Source organism: Tamandua tetradactyla, chromosome 5 (genome assembly GCF_023851605.1).
Source record: "Tamandua tetradactyla isolate mTamTet1 chromosome 5, mTamTet1.pri, whole genome shotgun sequence".
Classification (NCBI taxonomy): domain Eukaryota; kingdom Metazoa; phylum Chordata; class Mammalia; order Pilosa; family Myrmecophagidae; genus Tamandua; species Tamandua tetradactyla.
The window spans coordinates 73,460,496-73,487,665 of record NC_135331.1 but is presented as its reverse complement, the minus strand read 5'-3'; the positions used below and the strand labels follow the sequence as shown (position 1 = coordinate 73,487,665).

General features: G+C 35.4%; 1 protein-coding gene across 23 annotated transcripts in view; it reads right to left on the bottom strand.

Moving 5' to 3' along the window:
• NAALADL2 (N-acetylated alpha-linked acidic dipeptidase like 2) overlaps nt 1–27,170 on the bottom strand; it is a 1,514,274-nt gene that overhangs the window by 171,023 nt on the left and 1,316,081 nt on the right. For all 23 annotated transcript variants that reach the window (XM_077161086.1, XM_077161088.1, XM_077161081.1 and 20 more), the window contains one exon: nt 18,233–18,328. In XM_077161086.1, coding sequence (XP_077017201.1) covers nt 18,233–18,328 — 96 coding nt within the window. The remainder of the gene's footprint in view (nt 1–18,232; nt 18,329–27,170) is intronic.

Here is a 27,170-nt window from a genome sequence, read left to right as displayed (position 1 = left end):
ACCATTTCATTTGAGAGTGCAGTAATTTTAAACTTTTTATAAATGGTCCAAGGCCACTGTACTTTCAAATTTAATGAGATCCTGAGCCCTAATTTTGTAAAAATAAATATACAAATGAACAAATTAAAACTAATGGAATCAAAATAAATATTGGTTCTCTATAACAATGCCTTTCAAACATGTTTGCTTGATTTCCTCAAATTTAATCACTGTTCATTTCCTAAAATTCAACTTCATATCATAAAATTATTCATATTTGGGGAATACAGTCATTCTATCCTAAACTTCCACTTCATGTGAACTCTTCAAGAGAAAAGCCACTTAATTAAAATGATGACTACAATACATGGTAAAAGAAATTTGCCCCTTGTAACACTTGCAATAGCACCCAGTAGCAGCAGAATATACAGTTCCAGAATTTTTAAATAAATATATGAAATTCAGACTTTCTTGGAAAAGATGATCCCAGTATTTACATATATATGAATATGTGTGTACAGATAATTAAGGATTCTCTAAGAAACAATACTGAGAGGATTAGCATTGAAATTCTGTACCATAGATTAGTTCATATTCCATGATTTTTGGTATGTATGTGTGGTAGGGGACTCTTTTATTACAGTTATCCCAGGGACAGTGGGCACTGTCCACAGACATTTAAGAATCGTGATCAAAATCTATTATAACAGACTCAGAAGACTATCCAGATTCTTCGGTTTGTTGTGCTACATTAGACATTTCTCTAATAAGTGGGTATTGGGGCTTTTAAATCTTTTCTTATGCAGAGTTTATATGTCAACAGAATTTTCTTGAAGAGCATTTGGCCTGCCTACATGGAACTCATCTGTTTACCATTGACTGCTCTACCCTTTGCCTCTGTATTTCTAATGCAATTTGAGGATGGTGCTAAATGTGAATGATATGAAAAGACAGTCTCCAGTTCCAAGTGGGAAAAAAGTGTGCTTAAGTTAACATTAAAATTCACATTTAGCTTATTGTCAGTTCCTTGAAATAAGAAGGACGTATTTAGAAAATTCAAAATTCGGTTATCACCAAAAATGCTTTTGTTTCCTGAACTGGATGTGGAATCTTTCAGAAGTAGGTTGGTTTAAGACTTTAAAAGATTGTCATGAAGGCAGGGCAAGATGGCAGCATAGCGAGATGTGAAATTTAGTTCACCTCTAGAGTAGCTAGTAAATAGCCAGGAACTATCCAGAAAACTGCTGGGAGGACATCAGTGACCGGACACACAGCATATACCCTACAGGAATGGGTGAGAGGCTGAGATTCCACACAGAACTGTAAGTCTCCCAAGCTGCCGAGGCTGGTACCCTCCCCCATGGGCATAGCTGGCTGGTAACCGAGGGAAAGGGAACCAAACTCTACTATTAGCAAAGACGTTAGCTTAAACAAGCACCAAATGTGTAATTAATTAACAAATTCTGACTAATAAGAACAGGCTCTGAGGTCTGATAAAACTGGAATAAGCACTAAAGGAAGCAGGAGTTTTCAACCTGGCAGAGAGGGGGTGGGGCTAATGGAAAAATGAATGAATAAAAAAAAAAGAGGCTTTTTGAGTTGAACAGCACAAGACACTAGAAAGGGGCTAGACCCCAAATAAAGGGGACACACAGAGCCTGGGGATACATAGGCTCAGGTAGCAACTCCAGCTCTTGACTGGCAAATCCTGGGAGTGGAGGTTCAGCTCCAAAAGTGCTTTCATTTTTTTGTTTTTGTTTTTGTTTTTCCTTTTAATTTCTTTCCAGTTCATTAGATAGAACTGTGAGCACTCTCATGCTCCAGCACTGCTCAGGCAAGGCAGAATTCAGGCATGCCTCAGAAACAAAGTAACTAGGTGTAGGCAGCAATTCCTTAAAGGACGTATCTTCCCCAAGAAAAGGGGGATAGGGACCAGATAATGTAAAGGTCCTCCTTCAGGGAATTCAGGTCTGAGGTGCTAGAAAACAGAAGCACTCAAAGCCACCCTATTATCTCAGCCTTGGTTTCAATCAAGTCCCTGGCAGGAAGAGTCTGTGGAAATTAAAGGCACCTCATCACTTTACGCTGGTGGGAAGCTGCAGGCTGACAAGTGTCACATGCTGGGCAGGATAGGAAAAGCAGAGAGTTTAGAGGTCTCATAGGAAAGTTGGACAACCTGCTGGGTCTCACCCTCAGGGAAAACATGCTGGTGACTCTGTCCTCTTGAGATGTGTTTGTCTGGTCTGGGAAAATCTGACTGTGATCTATACCATCAGAAGAGACCATACTCAAAGAAAAAAAAGAAAAGCCTCCAAATAGGCAGGACAAGAAACAGAAAAGCAAGATCTGAAAAACTCTGATCAGTTAAACAGTATATATGCTGTTTGAATTTGTTGAACAGAAAGCCCAAGAACAAATAGAGAACAAAGCAAACCAACAAGAAAATCCTAAGTAAAAGTGAAAAAGCAATCTCTAGAATAAAGTACTTAAGGAAATCAAATGCCTGGATGCCAGCAAAAAATAATGAGTCATACTATGAAAATTGAAGCTATAGCCCAGTCAAGGGAACAAATCAACATTTTAAATGAGTTACAGGAGTTGAAACAACTGATTCAGAATGCTTGAATAGACATGAAAAATTTCTTCAAAACTCAGATGAATGAGTTGAGGGAGGATATAAAGAAGATATTTTGAAAAAACAAATGGCAGAACTTATGGGAATGAAAGACACAGTAGAAGAGGTGGAAAAACAATGGAAACCTACAATAACAGATTTGAAGAGGCAGAAGAAAGGATCAGTGAACTAGAGGAGTGGACATTTGAAATCTAACACACAAAAGAACAGATAGGGAAAGGAATGGAAAAATATGAGCAGGGTCTCAGGGAATTGAATGACAACATGAAGCACATGAATATACATGTTATGGCTGTCCCAAAAGGAAAAGAGAAGGGAAAAAGGAGCAGAAAGACTAATGGAGGATATTATCAATGAAAGTTTCCCATCGCTTATGAAAGACATAAAATAACAGATCCAAGAAGTGTAGCATACCTCAAACATAATAGATACAAATACACCTACTCCAAGATACTTACTAATCAGATTCTCAAATATCAATGACAAAGAAAGGATTTTGAAAGCAGCAAGAGAAAAGAAATCCATCACATATGAGGGAAGTACAACAAGACTATGTGTGGTTTTCTCAGCAGAAACCATGGAGATAAGAAGGCAGTGGTATGATATATTTAAGATTCTGAAAGTCAAAAACTTCCAACCAAGAATTCTGTACCCAGCAAAACTGTCCTTCAAAAAATCAGAGGAGAATTATAGTATTTTTCAGACAAATGGGCACTGTGAGAATTTGTGACAAAAGATCAGCTCTACAAGAAATACTAAGGGGATCACTACAGGAAGATAGGAAAAGACAGAAAAGAGAGGTCTGGAGAAGAGGGTAGAACTGAAAACTCCCACTAAAGTTAAAAAGAGAAAAAAAATTATATATGACACATAAAATCCAAAAGACAAAATGGTAAAAGAAACTACTGCCCTTACAGTGATAACGTTAAATGTTAATGGATTAAACTCCTCAATCAAAAGACATAGAATGGCAGAATGGATTAAAAAACAGGACACATCTGTATGCTGTCTATGAGAGACTCACTTTAGACCCAAGGAGAAAACTAGGTTGAAAGTGAAAGATTGAAGAAGATATTTTATGCAAACAATAACCAGAAAACAACAGTGGAAGTTATATTAATATATAACAAATTAGACTTCAAATGTAAAACAATTAAAAGAGACAAAGATGGACACTATATTTTAATAAAAGGAACAATTCAACAGGAAGACATAACAATAAAATATTTATGCACTGAGCCAGAGCGCTCCAAACTACATGAGGTAAATGCTGATAAAACTGGATGGAGGAGAAGATACCTCTACAATAATAGTTGGAGACTTCAATTCCCCATTCTCATCAATGGATAGAACATCTAGACAGAGGATCAACAAGGAAACAGAGCTTTTGAATAATACAATAAATGAAATAGACTTGACAGACACTTGTAGAACATTACAATGCACAACAGCATGATACACATTCTCCCCAAGCACTCATGGTACATTCTCAAGGACAGACCATATGCTGGGTCACAAAGCAAGTCTGAATTAATTTAAAAAGATTAAAATTATACCAAAAAAACTTTCTCAGACCATAATGGAATGAAGTTTCAAATCAAAAACAGGCAGAAGGCAAAAAAATAATTCACAAATATATAGAAGCTAAACAACACAATCTTAAACAACCAGTGGATCAAGGAAGAAATTACAAGAGAAATCAGTAAATATCTCAAGGCAAATGAAAACAAAAATACAACATATCAAAATTCATGTGATGCAGCAAAGGCAGTGCTGAGAGGGAATTTATGGTCTTAAATGCCTATATTAAAAAAAAACAAGAAAGAGCAAGAATTGAGCAATTAATTGTTCACCTGGAAGAACCAGAAGAACTAGACAAAGAACAGCAAGCTAACACCAAAGCAAACAAAAAGAAAGATATAATGAAGATTAGAGCAAAAATAAATGAAATTGAGAATATGAAAACAATCAAGAAAATTAACCAAACCCGAAGTTGGTTCTTAGAGAAAATCAACATCAATGGACCCTTCGCTAGAATAACAAAAAAAAAAAGAGAGAGAGAAGTTGTAAATAAATAATATCAGAAATGGAAGAGGAGACAGAATAACTGAGCCTACAGAAATAAAGGTGTTAATGAGAGGATACTACGAACAGCTATAAGAAACTCAACAATGTAAATGAAATGGACAACTTCCTAGAAAGATATGAACAATTCAACATTGACTCAAGAAGAAATAGACAATATCAACAAACCAATCACAAGTAAAGAGATTGAATCAGTCATCAAGAACCTCCCCAAAAATAAAAGTCCAGGACCAGATGGCTTCACATGTAAATTGTACCAAGAATTCAAGAAAGAATTAGTACCAATTCTGCTCAAACTCTTCAAAAAATTGAAGAGGAGGGAAAGCTACCTAACTCATTCTATGAAGCCAACATCACCCTAATACCAAAGCCAGACAAAGATACTACTAGAAAAGAAAATTACAGCCCAATCTCTTTAATGAATATAGATGCAAAAATCATCATCAAAATATTTGCAAATCTAATTCAGAAGCACGTTAAAATAATTATACATCATGACCAACTTGGATTTATTCCATCTATACAAGGATGGTTCAACACAAGAAAATCAATTAATGTAATATGTGATATCAATAAATCAAAGCAAAAAAGATCATCTTAATTGATGCAGAAAAGGTATTTGACAAAATTCAACATCTTTTCTTGATGAAAACACTTCAAAGGATAGGAATAGAAGGAACACCCTCAACATGATAAAGAGAATATACGAAAAGCCCACAGTTAACATCATTCTCAATGGGGGAAGACTGAAAGCTTTCCCTCTAAGATCAGGAACAAGACAAGGATGCCCAGTGTTCTAGTTTGCTAGCTGCCAGGATGCAATATGCCAAAAACAGAATGGCTTTTATAAAGTGGAATTTAATAAGTTGTTAGTTTACAGTTCTAAGGCCAAGAAAATGTCCCAATTAAAACAAGTCTATAGCAATATCCAATCAAAGGCATCCAGGGAAAGATACCTTGGTTCAAGAAGGCCAATGAAGTTTAGGGTTTCTCTCTCAAGTTGAAGGGTACATGGCAAACAGAGTCATAGTTTCTCTCTCATCTGGAAAGGCACATAGTGAACACGGTCAGGTTCCTTTCTCTTCTGGAAGGGCACATGGTGAACATGGCATCATCTGCTAGCTTCCTCTACTGGCTTCCTATTTCGTGAAACTCCCCAGGAGGCATTTTGCTTCTTCATCTCCAAATGATGCTGGCTTGGTGGACTCTGCTTCTTGTCGTTATGTTGTGCAGCTCTGCTCTCTCTGAATCTCTCTCATTCTCCAAAATGTTTCCTCTTTTATAGGACTCCAGAAGCTAATCAAGACCCACCCAAAAGGGTGGAGACATGCCTCCACCTAATCCAGTTTAACAACCATTCTTGATTAAATCATATCTCCAGGGAGATGATATAATTACAGTTTCACACATACAATGCTGAATAGGGATTAGAAGAAATGGCTGCCTTTACAAAATGGGATTAGGATTAAAACATGGCTTTTCAAGGGTACATATATCATTTCAAACCAGCATATTCCACCCTCTGAGCCCTAAAAAAGACATGTTTTCCCCACATACAAAATACATTAATTCCATCACAACACCAGAAATCCTTAAACCATTTCAGTAGCAATACAAATGAAATACAAAGTTAGAAACAGTCCAAACTCCTATCAAAATTAGTTACGGGCATAGTCTGTTGTAAGGCAAAATTATTTTCTGGCTCTGGACCTGTGAAACTCAGAACAAATTATTTACTGCCAACATACAAAGGAGGAACAGTCATGGGGTATATATACCCATTTCCATAGGTAGGAAGGAACCCAGGGGTCACCAGACCCGAGCAGTTTCGAAAACCCACAGGGCAAAGCCCATTAGATTTGAGAGTCATTTATCCTTGGGGCTTTAGAAAGTGGCAGTCTCACTCTTTCCAAGGGCCTATGCAGAGTCCCGCTTCTCTCTTGTTGGGGACCAGAGGCTAACCTAAGATAGCGATTGAGCCAACATGGCCACCCCGGCTAATGCAATGGCATCTATATAGTACAACAAGTTTCTTCACGGAAATAGGTTCCCGCCGGAACCTTCCTGCCGGCGCAAACTCCCCACCAATTATATAACCAGCCCTTCCTGTGGGCGCGAACTCCCTCCTATCATAATACTCCACATACCCTACTCCCTCCCCAAGTCGGTATATATACACCCGGCTTGCTTAATAAAATTTGCAGCTTGATCAGAATCCTGTCTTGCTGTCCTTCTTGTGTCTCTCTGTCCCATAGCCATTCTTCCCTCAGCAGGTGGTGGACCCCGTTGACTGTCCTGCGGGTCGGGACACTCTCTGAACACAACCTTAGGGGGCATTGGGAGACCACCCTTTTCTCGGCTCCACCCTCACCAAGGATGGGGGCTGCACCCAGGATCTCTGCCATCACTGGAGCACATGCTCAACCCCTCCATGTGGTGGCAACCAGGCTCTCCCCAAACCCCTCCAAGGCATGAGGCGGCATGACTCTTCCACTGCAACCAGGTGGAAGGACCATCCTATGCCTTTGGGGCAAACTCACCCTCACCACAGGCTTGAGTGGGTCCGCTCTCTTGGCCTGAGGCTTCTTGACTTCAGAACTCAGGCTCCATGGTTTTGCCTCTCAAGTTATTTTTCCTCCAATGTGTCTCTTCTCTGAACCCCCCAGTCCAGGCTGGAAGTGGCTCTGTTTCTACAAGCCCCACAGCACTCTCATTGGCTTTCTATGCAGTAGCCTCGGATCATGCCCATTAGACATAAGGTGTTTCCGTAAATCTTTCCTGGATAACTCCATGTCCAATCCTGGCTTTCTCTGAGATGGCTGACTGGTTCCACATCTGGTCAAATCTTCACATGGAGCACTGTTCTTTGGGGTCTCTATTTCTGCAGGCCCAGAATTTTCCAGGACATCAATTTCTGGTTTCTTTGTACTCAAGAGTTCAGTTTCATCTTCTCTCTCTCCTGTCACATTTCACTATAAGTTGTGAGGAGAAACCAGGCTGCACTTTCCACATTTAATTAGGAGATCTCTTCTGCTAAATACCCAGGTTCATGGCTTTTAAACTCTGCCTTCCAGCCAAAGCCACTAGTCAACTTTGCCAGGTTATCTACCATTTTAAAACAAGGATCGCCTTCCTTCCAGTCTGTAATGACACACATCTCATTTCTGTCTAGAATCTGATCAGAGGTATCTTTAGAGCCCACATTTCTACCAAGATTCTCTTTAAAACATTTTAGGCCTTCTCTATCAAGCACCTCACAACTTTTACAGAATCTTCCCCTTATCCATTTAAAAAGCCATTCCAACATGTTTGGTATTTTCCAACTGCAGCAGCAGCACCCCACTCTCCAGTAAGGAGAGTGTTTGCTAGCTGTTCTAGTTTGCTAGCTGCCGCAATGCAATATAACAGAAACGGAATGGCTTTTAAAAGGGGAATTTAGATTAAAATATGGCTTTTCTAGGGGATGTACATCCTTTCAAACCAGTACACTATGCAATGGGAAACAATATTTGAAAACCCCATATCAGATAACAGTTTAATATTTAGATTATATAGAGATACTACAACTCAACAACAAAAAGGCAAACAACACAGGTTAAAAATGGGCAAAAAACATGAACTGACACTTTTCAGAGGAGGAAATACAAATGGCTAAAAGGCACATGAAAAGATGCTCAACTTCATTGGTTATTAGGAAAATGCAAATTAAAACCACAGTGAGATATCACCTCACATCCACTAGAATGCAATTTAGAAGAAAAAAAAAAAACAACAGAAAACTACAAGTGCTGGAGAGGATGTGGAGAGAGAGGCACACTTATCCACTGTTGGTGGGAATGTAAAATGGTTAACTGCTCTGCATGGTGGTTTGGTGGTTTCTCAGAAAGCTAAGTATAGAATTGCCATATGACCCAGCAATCCCATTACTAGGTATATTTTCAGAGGACCTGAAGGTAAAAACACAAAGGGATGTTTGCACACTAATGCTTATTGCAACATTATTTACAATTGCCAAAAGATGGAATCAGCCCAAATTTCCATCAACAGACGACTAGCTAAACAAGCTGTGGTACACATATACGATGGAACATTATGCAGCTGTAAGACAGAATAAAGTCATGAAGTATGTAACAAAGTGGATGAAACGTGAGGACATTGTTCTGAGTGAAATTAGCCAGAAACAAAAGGACAAAAGCTGTATGTTCTTGCTAATGTGAACTATCGCAGACTTTGAGAGTTAAAGTTGAGAACACAGGATATCAGGAGATAGAAAGAGGGTAGAAATGGGCATTTGATGTGGAAGGAGTACAAAATGTTCAATAAGATTGATTGTACAGATCTAGAAATAGATATCATAATACTGTCTGATGGTAGCACAATGTTGTAAGTACATTGAACAAAGAAGAATATGAGTGCCATTGAAAGAGGAAACTTAGGGTCTCATATGATACTAGAAGAATAGATAGAAGGTTAAGACTTGACCATATAACTTCACAAAATCTAAAGCAGTCAATGATGGTAATTAAATGTACAAGTATAAACATGTTTCTGCATGAGAAAGAACAAGTGAATATCAACATTGCAAGTTGTTGAAAGTGGGATGGTATAAAGGGGAAAAATAAACTATCAATGCAAGCTGGGGTTTACAGTTAACAGTAACATTGTAATGTGCTTCCACTGAATGTTACAGAGGCATTATGCCAAAGCTAAATGCCAACAAGCAGGGGTATGGATTCTTTGTGAAAGAAAAGGAAATGTCTTCAAATAGATTATGGTGTCAAAAGCCATGGCTATTTACTTAGGTTGGATTATATGATGTGCAAATAAACTCTTCAAAAAGAGGGAACAAGTGCTAGGGAAAATGTGGAAAAGGTGATGTACCTATTCACTGTTGCTTGGGAAGCTGAGGGGTGCAGCCCCTTGGGGGCAGTATGGTGGCTCCACAGGAGGCTAGGGGTGGAGTTGCCACATGATCCTGCAACCCTGTTGCTAAGTACATACCTGGAGGTACTGAGAGTGGGGACAGGGATGGACATTGGCACACTGGTGTTTGTGGTGGCAGTGTTCCCAACTCTCAATGGATGGAGGCAGCCTAAAGGTGCAATGACTGAGGAATGGAAGGGGAACTGTGGGATACACATACAACTGGCTACTGTGCAGCTGCAAGAAGGAATGAAGTCATGAGTCACGCAACTAGGTGAATGAATCTAAAGGACAGGATATTGAATGAAACATCGGAAAGAAAAAGACAAATATTATCATCCCTCACTCATATGGACTAAATATACTATTCAGAATTGGAGAATGGAAGCTGAGAGCACTGGTTATCAGGTTGGGGCCTATTGTAAAGGGTTCTAGATTGTAAGCTCTTAGAGTAGTCACATCTATTCCCGAGTTGTAACTGTTATACTGAGCTATTTGTATATAACCTGGTCATTCCCTGAAACTTTAGGTAGTTAAGTGACACCTGAGACTCAGAGTTAGAGGTCAGAAGCTAACTCACTGACCTCCCCTCCTACATGGGACCTGATTCCCAGGGGTATAAATCTCCCTGGCAGTGTGGACATGAATCCCCAGGATGAGCTGGGACCTGACATCATGACACTGAGAAAGCCTTCTTGACCAAAAGAGAGAGGAAAGAAATGAGATAAAATACAATCTCAGTAGCTGAGAGATTTCAAACAGACTCTAGAGTTTATCCTGGAGGCTATTCTTTTGCATTATATAGACATCCCTTTTTAGTTTATGGCATATTGGAGTGTCTAGAGGGAAGTACCTGAAACTGTTGAACTGTGTGCCGGTAGCCTTGATTCTTGAAAATGACTACATAACTAAATAGCTTTTACAGTGTGATCATGTGATTGTAAAAGCCTGTGTCTGATGCTCCTTTTCTCCAGGTTATGGACAGTTGAGTAAAAAAATAAGGATAAAAATTAAATAAATAATTGGGGGATAAAGGGTAATAAATTGGGTAGATTGAAATACTAGTGATAAATGAGAGGCAGAGGTAAGGAATATGGGATTTATGAGTTTTTCCTTTTTTCTTTTTATTTCTTTTTCTGGAGTGATGCAAATGTGTTAAAATTGATCATGGTGATGAATACACAACTATGGGAAGATCGTGTGAACTACTGATTGTATAAAATAATTGGACTGTATGTGTGTGCAGATTTCACAATAAAAATATTTTTATAAAAAAGATCGCCATATTATTAAGAGGTGATCATACAGCTTTCTTTTCTGAGATGTGATTTATATTCTGCAGCAAGTCCATGTTGAAAACTTCATGTACATATAAGCATAAAAAAGTATGCTCAGTTAATAACAATATTTCTACTCATCCCTATCTAATATGTAGTTATAACTCAGTATGGTATAGCATTGATAAAATATCTAGACGTTGCTGTTTAACTTCTCTTTAAAAAGGGAGTCAAATTTTGACATATTGTGAAATGCTTTGCTTTTTAGTAGTAAACACAAAAAATACAAAGAAACTGATAGCATAAGGCATGCCTTTAGAAACATTGTTTGTGGACTATAAAGAACAACAATTTACCAAACCACTATAGGCAACAGAAAATACAGCCAGCACAATCTCCAATTTCAGTAAATGAAGATTTTGAACTTAATTATACATTTATAAAGAAAATATACACCTATAATATTTCTTCTTCAAAGTATAAGGAGTTGGATTTAATATTCCATCACCTCTCTTGAGTAGTTCCAAACAACATTTTTTATTACAAAGTATAATCTCTGTATTGAAAATACATATTTGGGATATTTTCTCATTTAGCTCATGCCATGATAACATGGAATGTAGTTTTTATGGCAACATTTTGCAACTACTGATGATAATTTGATATAGCAGGAAAAAATCCAATTTAAAAAAAAATAAAAACAAAACCTTTCAACCTCAAATGTACACATACTCACAAGGTTAAAGAATATCATTAAACTGCTTTACTAAATGGAATACAAAATTCTCATATCAGAATTAGATATACATTAAAAATGTTCAGATTTACTCATTTAGAAATCACAGCCAGGTTTTCTAAGCATTTAAAGAACTGCACTAGAAATTGTATTAGCCTCATGGATACAACATACCTTTGACATTCATAAAACGAATAATGGATATTTGGCTTCTTCCCCTTTCTCTTACTTCATATAAGGCTACTGAGCTATATAACTGAGCTATATATTTTAAAGCTACCATGTAGAACGAAATCTCAAGAGAAATATAATCATTCTGTATTTTAATCTGCCTCTCTATTCTATGATTATAAATATAAATACATTTTTAAAAATTTTCAGTTAAGAATCTTAATATTAAAACACTATCTTAATATTTTAACAACTTGTACAAATATGATTTAATAGTGACATTTAAAAATACTTACAGATTCATAATACACAAGCCATGTATTTAAAACAGTATGTTAGTGGAATATTCTATTAATAAAAGTGATCATGGTTAATCAACTTTAAAGGATGATTGACAGCCAAATGTAATTCATATTAAACAAAATAGTTAAAATTAGAATTATTTAAATGTTTTTCATCATTGAAAACACCACTGTTAACCTTTATTCACACCACTGCAAAACTGGGTTAAAATTTATAGTTGTAAAGTAAGGGCAAATATTACCACTTTGTTAGAACACAAACTATATAAGAATAACTAACCTTGATTTGTAGGTTTTACACAAAAACTCCCTTATTTCACAATTTAATCTCACTGTGACACTTTCTTACACATGTAATGGGAGTATATGCTAGAATATTCCTATTCCTTTCTCTTTGGGATACTATAACTCAATTTAATATAAAAGATCCTTGTTTAAATATGAGAATAGGTAGAAATATATATATATAATCTGAATTTAAGATAAATATTTTTAAAAATCCTGCACAGATTGCCATTGCAAAGCCTATACTAATTTAAAATAAGAAAATGCATCTTTCTTAAAATTGGAATAACTATGAAAAGATGAATAAAGTTCTATTTCTTGGGGGAGCTTACAAGCAGAATTAGGTCATTTTCTGGTTTCCATGGTACCACATGTACAAGGTACTTTCTGTGTCACTGGATGTATCATTCATACTCAGATTTTCATATATAATATAGAGCATTTGAGATGCCAGAGGAAAAGTACTATAAATCATATTACTATATTATAGTTCCTTTCTTCTAGCATCCCAAATGGCATTCCTTCTTACATTTGATTTTAAAATTATTTCCTTCTTTTTATTCGTTCATTTTATTGAGTGTCTAGTATAGAAAAAAATTGTCAATAAAAAGCTAATAAAATATATTAAATCCACAAAAATATAAAATATATACAGGACATTATGCCAGTTAAAAGCAGAATAAAAAAAGGAAAACAGTCAAAGAAGTTACAAACAGTTACAAAATTTTGGTGAGTGAGTAGCAGTTCATTGGGTGAATATACTTTTCAACATTCTGCCTGTGGATTTCATAAACCACCCTTCTCTGGGCCTTTTCTCTTCTTCCTTTTGGTTCTTCGTCCTCAGCATAGAGTTTGGAGGGTAGCCTGCATCATTGGTGATAATGGAAATGTTTTATAAAGTGTTGTCCAGTAGCCACTGGCCACTCAGCATGTGAAATGTGGCTAGAGTGATTGAGGGATTGACATTTTAAAATTAATTTTAATTTAAACCCACACATGATTATTGGTTACTATATTGGACAGTGCATCACTAGATCCTACTTCATTCTGAGATCTAACCTCATATATCCAACCTCCTCCTTGATGTTTTCTTCAATTTCTTCAATTCTTCAATTGAAACAAATTCAATTTCTTCAATATAGTGCCCTATAGCACTTCAAAACTCTATGTGCCCGCTATCTACAAACTTATTGTCATTTCTTCCAACTAGCCCCTCATTTAGTTACTAGAAATATCAATTTTGCCCTAGCTAGAATTAATGAGATTACCCTTAAAACTTCAAACTGCTTCACGTTCCATATCCAGTAAACCATATATCCTGCCATTTAGCCCTATAAATTTCTCTCAAATCTATCTTCTGCTTTCCGACATATATATCTTATTATTTCTCATACAATACTCCAAACAGCCCTGCTTTTAAAAGAACTCTCAAGGGGAACTCACTGCCGTTAAGGTAAAATTACAATGTTAAATTCCACATACCTGATTTTTTGTCATTTGATCCCTTTCAAACTTTACTGCCAGCTTCATCTCTTACTACTTCGTATTCCCTGTGTCCCCCAGTATGAACCATAGGATCAAACCACTTGCCATTACTTACAATTCCACAAACATAGCATGCTCTTTTCCAGCTCTATATCTTAATTTATGCATCTACCATTGTTCTGAGCACCATATCTTCATCTCATAAATCTACCTCAAATGCCGCCTTTCTGATGACTTCTTCTTCAGTTCTCCTAGGCAGAGGCAAAAGCTTCATCTATTTGTCTCCTATATTAATCCACATTCTTATAATCTATTTCAATATATGATTTTGAGGATTTTTACTTGCTTACACCCTTAGGCCTGCTCCCATGTTTTTTACCATTTTTCTATTTCAAATATTTGGCTCCATGGTTGGCTTATGATAGGCTACTGGAATGCATAAATAACTAATGACAACTTATGAGCTAAATATTGATGATTTAGAAACATAGCTAAAAAATTCTTAAGTGTAGAAGGGGAAATAAGCCTATTTCAAAACATGAATCCATTTGTATTCACTTATTAAAGGATTAAGCTGCTAAGATTTATACTGGTACTTAATTTATGTTTAGTCCTCAAAGGAATTAATGTAGCCTGTATAATAATTAAAAAGCACACATGATTTTTAAGGTAATTACAGAGGATAAGAAAAACATATTCAATCTGTAGCCAGCATGTATCACATTATCCTGTACCATGCGATTGCTATTGGAGACAAGATGAATTATGCCTTTTGACACTGATATTGAGCCCCATTCATTATTATCTTGGGTCCCATGCTTTATATCAAAAAGACAAGTGTCAAGATAAATTCAAACTTTTATTTATATGTATACATAAAAGAAGTCCTCAAAAAAAAAAAAAAAAAGCCAGTGACAAGACAATACTGCAAACTATTTTCAAGGACTAGTACATGAAGCTTACATCTCACGTATGAGCATAATTTGAAAGTCTCATTAAATTGTACATTTAGAATGGGTGAATTACATGATATGTGACTTACACTATATCCTAACTTGGCTATAAATTATGCTATATATCATTTTGGTGTATAAATTGCATGATTTAAAAACAAAGGAAAGGGTGGGCCATGGTGACTCAGCAGGCAGAGTTCTTTCCTGCCATGCCGGAGACCCAGGATAGATTCCCGGTGCCTGTCCATGCCAAAAAAAGAAAAACAAAAGAAAAACATAAGCCCTTCCTAGGACAGATGTTGTATACCAAAAAAGAAAGATCTAGACTCTTGGAGAGAAAAAGACCATGCAAATGGGAAGGAAGAATGGGGAAAGAATGCTTAACAAAAATGTTTATTTTACTTGGCTTAAGAATGTAATTTAAAATCCATATATATATTTAAATATAAAATTTTAATCAGCAAAGCACCAATTACTTAGAAATTATAATTTAATTTATGTAAGATAATATTTGTGATTTACAACCAAAGTCTAGAATGCAAGGAGTAAGTCACTGAAAAGAGGTAATAAATTATATGACATGGATATGTGTATTAAATTTATTTAATTAATTAATATAAATTATTTTATTTAATTAGCTAATATAAATAATGTAATTGTGCTATGGTGCTATATAAAATACAAACTTTTTTTAAACATAAACTTTTATTGGGAAAAATAAAGAAGAATACATCTCTACCATTTTGCAAATCTTACTTCTAATTCCTTGAAAAAGATTAAAAGGGATATAATGTGATAATACCATAAACTGTTATTTTATCATTTTACCAACTGTTTCTCATATTTTATATAATTTTGTCATAATTAACAGCGACAAAATTGATAGGCCAGCTGAACCATTTTATTCAAAGCCTAGCATTTCTACAAGCTCACACTACTATATAGAAACATGAGTGTGCTACATACCTGAAATGTCTTTAATAATACTGCTATTCTCCTTAGTGAAAGGAAGTCTTCTAAGAACCTCAACTCCTCCAGAAACTAAATTTTGTATTCCTCTTGTACTCTTGAGTGTATTCTCAAGTTTTAATTAGTTTACTTATATATTTTAATATCTAAGTTATTCATATTTTTTTCGTTAAAGTGAAAACAAAATTCAGAGAATGTAGGTAAGGGCCTTCTTTGAAGACTTTAGCCTTAGTATTTTTTAATGAGTTAATAATTATACCTAATTACAGACAAATACTGCATTCCTTTGGAAAATGTATAGCTCATCACTTTCAATCTGACAGAATCCTACTGCAGAAGCAGAACATGTGTACTCCTTGATACAGAAAATAAAATAGAATTCTACTAAATATATAGCAAGATGGTAACTAAGAGAGACTAAATCCATGCTCCTTAATTCCTAGTCAGGTGCTCTATTCAAGTCCTTGATGCTTAATAGATACTTTATTGTTGAAAAAGAGAATTTGACTTTAAGAAGTATCTATTAAATACCCACTTTTACGATCTTGCAAGTCCTGCTATTGGTGAGACAAGATTAAGCTAATTTTTCCAACCACCTGAGTGGTTGCCATCAGGTAGACATGATAATGGAATAACAGAGTCATTCCTGGGAACATATATGACGTCATTGACATTGCTTTTGCACTTAAGCAGGTTTTTTTTCATGGGAATAGTATTCTTTCAAACAGTCATTTACATGTTAGCTAATAATCTATGCATCAAATCTATTTGCAAATGCATGCATAGCAACATCGAAATATGTACCAACATCTATGCACAAATCTGTTATTGTTAATTTCTTTTCTGTCTGTAGTGGTTTCTTACATATGTTCAGGTTATATTCAATTCTCCTCTACTGCTTTTCTGGCCCATCCCCACCTCCAGATCTTCTCTCAGGCTAATCCCTTAGAAATCCACAATCAGCTGTGTGTTTATAACTCTAAAATAAAATTCCTAGCATTTTCTGAACGAGGAATGCATATGACTAGGTGCTCTCATCTCATTATATAGCTGATACTATCACAGTCTAAAATTACCCCTTCCACAAAAGTCCTGGATTTTCAATATCCAGAACAAAGCAGAACATATGGAGAAAATATTATGATTCCATTGCCCTAAAATCCTATAATACTTTGCTTAAAAAAACAAACAAACAAAAAACCACCAATCTAGACTTGAAGTATCTATAAGATCTTAAGAAATAAACACATAAATAAACACACATTTAATAAATAATTTCCAAGTATAAGGGCTACAGTTAATATTTTTATGCTGAAGGATTTTATGAGGTCACTTCTATCTTGCTATATCCCAGTCAAATAATGGATGCACTGGATGATCAAAGGACAAAGACATTAAAAACTAAATCAATAAACTAGGCTCAATCAGAAAGGAAAGGCTGAAACATGTATAGTTAAGAATCAGATATTTTGAGTGCCAAAGAACATCAGGTAACATGTAATCCAAACTCCTCTTATTTCCAAGGATGAGGGAAAAAAAGAAATGCACACAGGTCTTTAGTGTCAGAGACATATCTAGAACTCTAATCTTAGTATTTTGGGTTCATTTATTCTCACTCATTGAGCTCAGTTCTTACACTAGCTTGTTTCCTATTTCTAAAGGAGTAAACCAGTCTTGCAGAAGTTCACTTAAAAAGATTTAAGAAGGAATAAATCTCTCATAAGCATAAATAAATGTGGATTATTTAAATTGTACCAAGATAACAATATTCTCTACCAACTCTGTCTCCAAAAAGGCAAGTTATGTCAGGTAAAACAAATAATTATTAAACATATGATATGATATATGATATCAAGAACATTAAATTTATTTGTGCTATACTGTAAAATTTAATTCTCTCCATATTATAAAATTCACAGTTAAAAAATACACTAAAAATGTACGTATGGCAATCATAGAGTAAAACCTTACCCTACTATAAATTCAATATACTTTTTTTCATTAAAAAAGAGCAATTTTTTACTGTACCTAAAATGTACCACAAACAAGCAAGTACCTTAAATATTGAAACAAAATTTTGAAGATACTAAAATTTAAACACCCACTTCATATGGCCCTTAATCTAAAATGTAGATGTATACTTGAGAATATCCAACAAATTGACATTCAGATTAATGGAAAAAAATTGTTTTAGCAAGGATTGATTTCAAAAACAAGTCATCGATTATGGCTCTGTGTGATCATGGATGAGTTGCTTATTTCCTCTACTCTTTAGTATAACAATAGGAGATACTAAAATTCTTCTAGTTTAATCTACAAGTAAAAATACATTTTTTTCTCTTGATTGGTTATGTTCTTTTCACCCACCCCCACACACAAAAAATTAGTTATTTCTTTCTTCCTATTCTATTCATGAGTGCATTTTCCCTTACCTTGGTAATGGTTTCATGGAGGTTGAAAAGAGGATCCATTTCTTCAATTGTTATTGCACATTTAGGAAAAACAGCCTCAGAGAGAAAACTTGGACCCTGTGGCAAATCAGAAGAGAAACATTTAAAACTATTCATTGATTTGTTCTTTAAGTGCTTATTGGATTTTCTTTAAAGATTCAAAAGGACTCTAAATTGCTTTAAGGTTTTGTTGATTGCTGAACTTCATTCTACTGATCTAATTAAACCATCGCAGATTATTTAAATTAAAATACGAGTAGAATTCTCTAATTCCTGACATTATATGTATTTACAAAAGAAAAGTTCTCTTACTGAGATAATCCTTGACAGTTTCGTCCTGCTTTATTTTTTTTTTTCAAATGCAGACTTACATGTTGAGTAAGACACTTTGACAACAAAACCCATATTGAAAATCCTTTCTCTATTTTGCATATTAAAATACATGCTTTAAGGCTGATTATCCAAATGGAATATTTTGGATAAACATGATTATCAATTAGAAAGCCTATGCAAAAATGTGAATGCAATTATAAATATTACAAAATTAAGTACAAAAAAATAATAAGATATCGGTGATGAGACTCACAATAAAGTGGTAACACATTGCAACAAAGTTTTAATGTTAAGATAATTGAAATAAATCCATTACTATATCAATTCATTTTTGCAGATGTAGCCAGATTTCAGATAGCAGGAAGATATATGTTGATAATATCATTATCTGTAACAATGCTGTTGTAGTTATCAAAATTATCAGCACCCTGTAAAATTATTATTATTTAAACATATAAATATAGCTTTAACTTGAGAAAGTTTAAGGATTATTTGTCTAGAAAACAAAGGACACATGTGTGGGTTGTTAGAAGGTAGCTGATATATATATCTAGTTTAATCTATAAAAAAATAGAGAGAGAGAGATTTTGTCTGAAGGCTATCTTGGGAAATAGAGATTCACCAATGACTGACTGCTAGAGGTTAGCAAATTTAAGCTGAATTTTAAAACGGCTATTTATTAGAGCTCTCCAACAGGAGAACAGACGACTTTGGGATATCAAAGGCGGGAAAGAAAGGATGATAACAGTGACAGGCTTTCAGTTTCTAATAATTCCAATTCTCTATGTTAAACTATTCTGGAACCAGGCATACTTTTCATTGCCTATGTTAAACAATACTAAAATGATGCAAGAGTAAACATTTTTATTGCTCTAGCATACACCTACCTTTGGATACTAAGTATCCAAAGTAACCAAACAACCTAACTTCTGAAGACTAACCTATGTTTATCAAAACTTGTTTCATGTTTCTTTCCTCTCTGTGCCAATCAATCTAAAATCAATACATCATAAACCCTACCTAGTCCAAACTGGCACCCCATTTTATAAGACTTGCCATAAAATTACATAGGCCATGCTTAAAATTCTATAAATACCTTTTCATAACTTCCCCACTTTGATTCAGCCAAGGTGGCAAGTTTCCCTTTCTCTAAGACATCTAAAACCTGAATTTTGCTTATCAATAGGATTTTCTCGAGGTCTTGGGGATGTCGACAAAGACATAAGTTATAATTTTGGTTTTGCTAGATAATACCATCGACATGGTAATGCAAGACATTCCCTGAAAACCTATCCAGAGGTTCAGTGACTAGAAGGACTGATTCCACTTGCTCAGAGCTCTGGAGGAATGTAGAGACTGGAGAAGAACTCCTGCTGGAGGCGGGCAGTAATAATGTGGTGGTGATGATGGTGATGTCAGCAATAAGGCTTTCCAGGGATAATATATAGAGGATATATGATTATATTAGGATGTCTAACTAGAGGAAATCCAAAGTCCCAGCTATGATCCTATAAGAAACAGCAGTCAGTTTGTATTTAAATGTTTATTTTTACCAACAGATATGACTTACTTCAGTGAAAGTATGACATTGATAATTTACTGTATTCATTTTCATTCAATAATTAAGCTCTAATTGAAGTCCTTAAAAGGTTTGCTTCATGAGATTTTTAAAACTTCTTAAAATAATTTTATCTCATTAGTTTACCTAGCAAAGCAAAACTTCATAAAGAGTGAAAAGGTAAAATATTAGCCAGCCTCAAATTGAATGACCCCATCAGGATTACAATTGGGAATTATAATTAATGATGTTTTATTGAACTTTCAGCTATTCGATGACAGAATATATTAATTTAAAATTACCAATGTGTGCCTTATTCTCCAATGTAATTCTCCTTCTTTCCCTTGCCCCTTTACCTATCTCTTGTCATACCATGCTTTGCTTCTGGTTTCTCTTTATTTCATCATTTGAAAAATACTCAATTAATACATTATTTTCCAGGGACTGTGCTAACATAGAACATGGTGCTTGATTTCGTAGCTTGTCCTCTTTAGAAATCAAGATTAGTTTGAGAAATATAGAAGCTAAAAAATATAGAGCTAAAAAATTGAGGAAAAATTTTATTCATTTGTGTTTTAGATACGATAAACATGGATACACTTTTAATCTGAGAGGAAGGATCCAGAAGAAAGGAGAGATTTAAATTGGGGGGAAAGTAAAAGACCATGAATTAAAAGGTAGAAGTTCAAGCTCAGTGAAGTGATGCAGAAAACAGAAGGTAGGATGTGAACTGTGAATATGGTGAAAGACAATCTTAGTGCATACAGTGGGAAAGGAAAAGAGTAGAAAATCATGTTCTTTTGGTTATAGATTAGATTGAGTTGAGTAACCTCAACTCACTATCTTACCAAAATAGATTCTATTGCATTCCTTTCAGAAACGATCATTAAAAATATTTTGTTCGCATAACTTTAGTCAAATCGGATTAGACAAGAACATTCAACACGTGCATTTGCTGCAGTTGGTACACCATGAACGTGGCCTGGGATCAGTAGACTAACAGTGTTTAGCACTATTAAGGGCTCTGTCCATGTCACTGAAGCTAATCACACACACCAATGAGGTTGAAAGTCTTATTGCACTACTTCTACCAATGGAGGAAATGAGACCAAAGAGGTCAGGCAGCCCAATGTTATAACGAAAAGTAAGTTATAGAACTTGGGTTCAAATCAATTTATCTCACTCCACAGCTCATACTCTTCGTTACAATGCCATGTCACCTCCTACTGCCAAAGCGCCTCATAACCCAGAATTCTGTGTTTTTTAAGTATTTGGAAAGGATTTTCTCCATCTCCCATCCTATAGCATAAACCCCATGGACAGTGTAAAGGATATTATCAAAGAGCTCCTGTTTAGTCTAAACAAAATCAAATTTTAAAAGTCTCACATGTACCTTCTCAGGGAATACTCTCATTTTTGCAACTAGAGAACATATACAAAAATACTCAAAATTAATATAACAAATACTGGTAGGGTTTGAATGCCATGAACATTCATAAAGTGCTGGACGGAAAAAAACACACTGGATTGAGGAAAAAGGTAATTATAGCCATAATTTTGAAACATAATATTCTCAAAACTTTTCAAAGTAAAAAAAAAATGCCTGAGATAATATGGAATTTAAACATGCGCAACAGCCCAAGGGTCAAATGTGAAATAATATTAGCAATATTATTTTTTGTGATCAATTTTACATTATAATTATATTTTCAGGTTCTAAGAAAGTACATGGAATTGGCATTATTGAAACATTGAGGGCACTTCTACAGTTCTATTCATATTGATTAAGATCCTGCTTTTAGACCTGGAAGAAACATTAGAAATCTTAATGCAACTCAAATGCAAAAAATGAAAAAACAAAACTCCAAATGATTTTACAGAAATCACTAAATAGTTGTTAAGAAGTCAATACAAGACATTGGCTCTAGTGTGTTTATGTGTGAGTACATGCATGTGTATGTGCTGTAAAGTACTTTAGAATAGGAATAATAACTGTAGTATAAGCCTTAAATAATGTTTATCATTTCAATTAGTCCATGATCTATTTGCTGTATTAAAGTTCTTAGATGCTAAAAAAAATACTTCCATAAGATCCAATGTTCATATTCTAGCTTTCTTCAAGATAATCTTTCTCATATATTTAGCCCTCTTTCATCTACTAATCATTCAATATGTGCTTATCTTACTCATTAATATCACTAATTAAATATCCTGTGTTTATGTTATTTTTACACTAGGCATATCAAGAGGCAGGGGAAGCAATGCAATATGGCTCCACTGAATGTATCAAAGGCATTATGACAAAGCTAAATGTCAACAAGTGGGAGGAATGGGGGAGGGGTATAGTTTCTTTGCAGAAGAAAAGTTAATGTCTTCATATAGATTACAGAGGCAAAGGCATGGCTATGTGATTATACCAGGAACCACTGAATTTTTTACTTAGGTTGGACTGTATAATGTTTGAATAAAACTGAATAAAAATGATCAGAGAGAAACAAGCACTAGAGAAAACGTAAAAAGAGAGATGTATCTATTCACTGTTGGCAGAGAAGCTGAGAGGTGCAGCCCCTTGGAGGGCAGTGTGGTGGTTCCACTGGAAGCCAGGGGTGGGGTTGTCATATGATCCTGAAACCCCATTGCTCAGTATATACCTGGAGGAATTGAGAGTGGGAATGCGAATGGACATTTGCACACTGTTTTGATGCCAGTGTTCACAATTTGTAATGGTAGCCTAAAGGTTCAACAACTGAGGGAAGGACGGGTTATCTATGTGTATACATACAATGAAATACTGAGTGTCCGCAAGAAGGAATGAAGTTGTGAGGCATGCATCTAAGTGAATGAACCTAGAAGACAGTGTGTTGAATGAAATGTTAGAAATAAAAAGACAAATATTATTTGGGGTTTGCCCCTATGAAATTTATTCCCACAAAGGCGAAGCTAAGCCTAAGTATAATTATGCCTAAAAGTCACTCCCAGAGAACCTCTTTTGTTGTTCAGATGTGTACTCCCTCCTTAAGCCAATTCAGCAGGTGAACTCACTCCCTTCCCACTATATGAGACATGACTCCCAGGGGTGTAAATTTCCCTGGCAAAGTGGGACAGGACTCCTGGGGATTAGCCAGGTTCCAGAATCATGGGACTGGGAAAGCCATCTTAACCAAATGGGAGAAGAGAAAAATGAGACAAAATAAAGCCTCAGTGGCTGAGAGGTTTCAGAGTCGAGAGGCTATCCTGGAGGTTATCATGCATTACATAGATATCCTTTTTTAGTTTATGGTGTATTGGAGTGGCTGGAGGGAAGTACCTGAAACTGTTGAACTGTGTTCCAGTAGCCTTGATTCTTAAAGATGGGTGCATAATGACATAGTTTTTACAATGTGACCGTGTGATTGTGAAAACCTTGTGTCTGATGCTCCTTTTATCCAGGGTATGGACAAGTGAGTAAAAAAATAAGGATAGATAAACAAAGGAATAGGAGGGGGTAAGGGGGAAAAATTGGGTATACTGAAACGCTAGTGGTCAATGAGAGGGAGGGGTGAAGGGTATGGGATATATGATTTTTTTCTTTTTTTCTTTTTATTTCTTTTTCTAGAATGAGGCAAATATTCTAAAAATGATCAAGGTGATGAATACACATCTATGTGATGATATTGTGAGCCACTGATTGTATACTTAGGATGGACCATATGTGTGTGAAGATTTGTCAATAAAAATATTATTATTAAAAGGTAGGGAAAGCTTAGAGAAAATAGCAAAGAAACAAATAATAAAAATGCTCCTAGAGTATTTCATAAATTAAGTCTTTTATAATAAATGCTTTTAGTTAATATTTTGATAGTAAATAAGATAAGTGAATAGCTGTTGCCAAACTATCAAGCTTTCTTAATAAACATTAATCATTCCCTACAGTGAAACAAGTGAGCAATATTTGTTAATATTTCTGTACCTGCTGCCATCATGAAAAGAATAACAGTAGACAATATGTAGCATAAAGAGCTGTCTAATGAGAAGGAACTCCACAAAGGTTGGTTATATTAAGTTGACTTAAAAATGACTGAGGTCATGTACAAAGTGCCATTTACCAACCCCCAAAATTTAAGATCACATTCCTTAAGTCTATAAAGAGTTCTCGTAACTCTTTAAGAGCTATAAATAACTCGTCTCTTTATATATCATATCTTTTAAACTTTCTTGAGAACTCTCTATTTTTTACTGAAAAAAGAAGAGGGAAGAACAATCAACTTGCTGACACTGTACTTTTGCTAGTGACAAATGCAGCATCATTCACATTAGGAAAGAAAAAAAATATTTATAATCACTGTTATTTTCCATTCACTCCTGAACAGAGTTCTCTGAACCCATAATACTCTTTATTACTTAACTCAAAACCATGTATCAGCTTATAAGACAGAAAAATATCTGGGAGGCAAGCAACCCCTTTCTGAAACCAATCACTGACTTCCTGCATCTGTGGCACCAAGCTTGGTTCAGGCAACTTCTCTGCTGTCTATAAAAATCAGCAACGGCTGGCCCTGAGCCCCTATATTAATTTCCTGAGGTTCCAAAGGAGAAGCCTCCCTTGCCTCTTCCACTTCTGGGTGGCTCCAGGCATTCCTCAGATGGTGGCTACATAACTCATGTACGTCTGCCTCTGCCTTCACATGGCCTCCTGCTCGGTGTGCTTTCTCTCCTTCAGTCAGATAAAAAAAGACACTTGTCCTGGGATTTAGGGCCTGCCTAGGAAACGCAGGTTGCTCTCATCTCACTATCTTTAGCTTAATTACATCTGCAGAGACCCTTTTTCCAAATAGGTCCACATTCACAGGTTCTAGGGGACATGACCTTTGCAGCACCACCACTCAACCCGCACAGTTCCTCCCCTTCCATGGTTTTTCTGCACTAGCCTGTGAGGATACTTCTAACAGCAGACCTCAAGATTTCCATTCCAAATGAGACTTGATTCTTGTTTCTCCTCCTTTCAGAAATAATTATAAAATTGAAGACTTTGCCCTTTGTAAAAGAACCTTCATGTGAGGCACAGATAAAAACTACTCTGAATAAATACTTACAAATCAAAGGATTTTTCTAGTTTGGAATAATGTAACATGGTTACATGATTGCCATTTTATTCTTCAAAGTATACCTCAAAGAAAAACAATCTTCCTAGATAGGGGACGTTTCCTTCAAGCTAAAGATATCCTTCTTGCCCCTTTTTTGTGTCGGTTTGGGAAAGTTAGTGCCTCTCAAGGAATTTTTCGTTTCATCTAGATTGTCAAATATTGTAAAAATTGATCATAATAGGGCGGGCCATGGTGGCTCAGCAGGCAGAATGCTCGCCTGCCATGTTGAAGACCCGGGTTCAATTCTGCGTGCCTGTCCAAGCAAAAAAAAAACCAAAACTTATTCATAATATCCCCTCTTTTCTCTTTTAATAGGCTCAGATGTTAGATCCCATCTTTCATTCCTGAATTTGGCAAATTTTGTTCTCCCTCTCTGTCTCCCTCTCCCTCCCTCTCTCATCAGTCTTACTAGACAATTAATGATTACTTTTTCTATTTCATTAACTTCCATTCTAATTTTTTATTATTCCTGTTCTTCTTTATACTTTGGTTTCCCTCCCTTAGCTTATGAGGAAGCTTACATCATTTATTTTACACCTATCTTCTTTGCTAATATGGGCATTTAAACCTAGAAATTTCTCAAATAAGCAGTACATTTGTTGCATCCTAAGAAATTTTAAATGCTCTAATTTCATTGCTTTTTCATTCAAAATATTTTATAATTTCCCTGGATTTTTTTCTTTGACCTGTGTGTTCTTTAGTAATATGATGCTTTATTTCCAAATATTGAGGATTTTCTAAATGTCTAATAATTACTAATTTCTAACTTCATATCATTTCTCAAAGAATATCTCTGTACTATTTCCATTATTTTATATTTATTGACACTCCGTTTGTGACCCAGCCTATGAAAATCCTGCTTGAACTTGGAAATAATGAATATTCTGTAGTTGTGGTTTATAGTGCTTTATAAATGTCAATTAGATCAAGTTGATTGATAGTGTTGTTCAAATCTTTTATATGGGAACTGCTTCTGAATAAATAAAATGTATAATTTTTCTCATCCTGTCTTCTAGTTCACCAAGTCTTTTCTTTGATGTATTCAGTCTTCTTTTAAACATATCAAGCACATACTTCATGTATGATATATATCATTTATAACATTTCTATTTCATTCTTTTTCTCAGTTTTTACTTCTCTGCTCAAATTCACCTTCATGCATGTTTATTATCTGTTTCAGTTTCCTTGGCTGCCAAAGCAAATACCATATAATGGTTTGATTCAAAAAATGGAAATTCATTCACTCACAGCTTGAGGCTGGGAAATGACCAAACTAAGGCATCACAGAGGCAATAGTTTCTCGTGGGAAACTGTGGCATCCTGGGGCTCCTGCTGGCGACCTTGGTCCTTAGCTTGCCACATGGCAAGGCACACAGTGGCATGTCCTGGTCATTCCTTTCTCTTCCAAGTACTGTTGATACGCAGCATTTGGCTGCTCCCTCTGTGGCTTTCTCCCTCTCGCTGTCTGAATTTTATTCAACTTATAAGGGACTGCAGTAATAGGACTGAGGTTTATCCTGAGTTACATCCCACATTAATTGAGGTAACTTCATCTAAAGGTCTTACTTTCAATGGGCTCACTCCCATAGGAATGAATTAAATTTCAGATCGTGTTTTTCTGGAGTACATCCAGCTCCAAACCACAACACACCACCTTTTTTGCTAGAAATTTAACATATTTATCACAGTTATTTAAAATTTTCTATGTGATAATTCTCATACCTGTACCATCTCTGGATCTACTTCTATTTACTGTCTCCTTTCTATTTTTAGATTCAGTTCATCAATCTCCTCAAACATGTGAGATTATGATCAAAACTTTCCCTTCATCATGGCTTAGGATATGATTCCTGATGAGATACCAGGTATCTCTTCATGCTTCATCTCCCATAGACTGCACTTCATT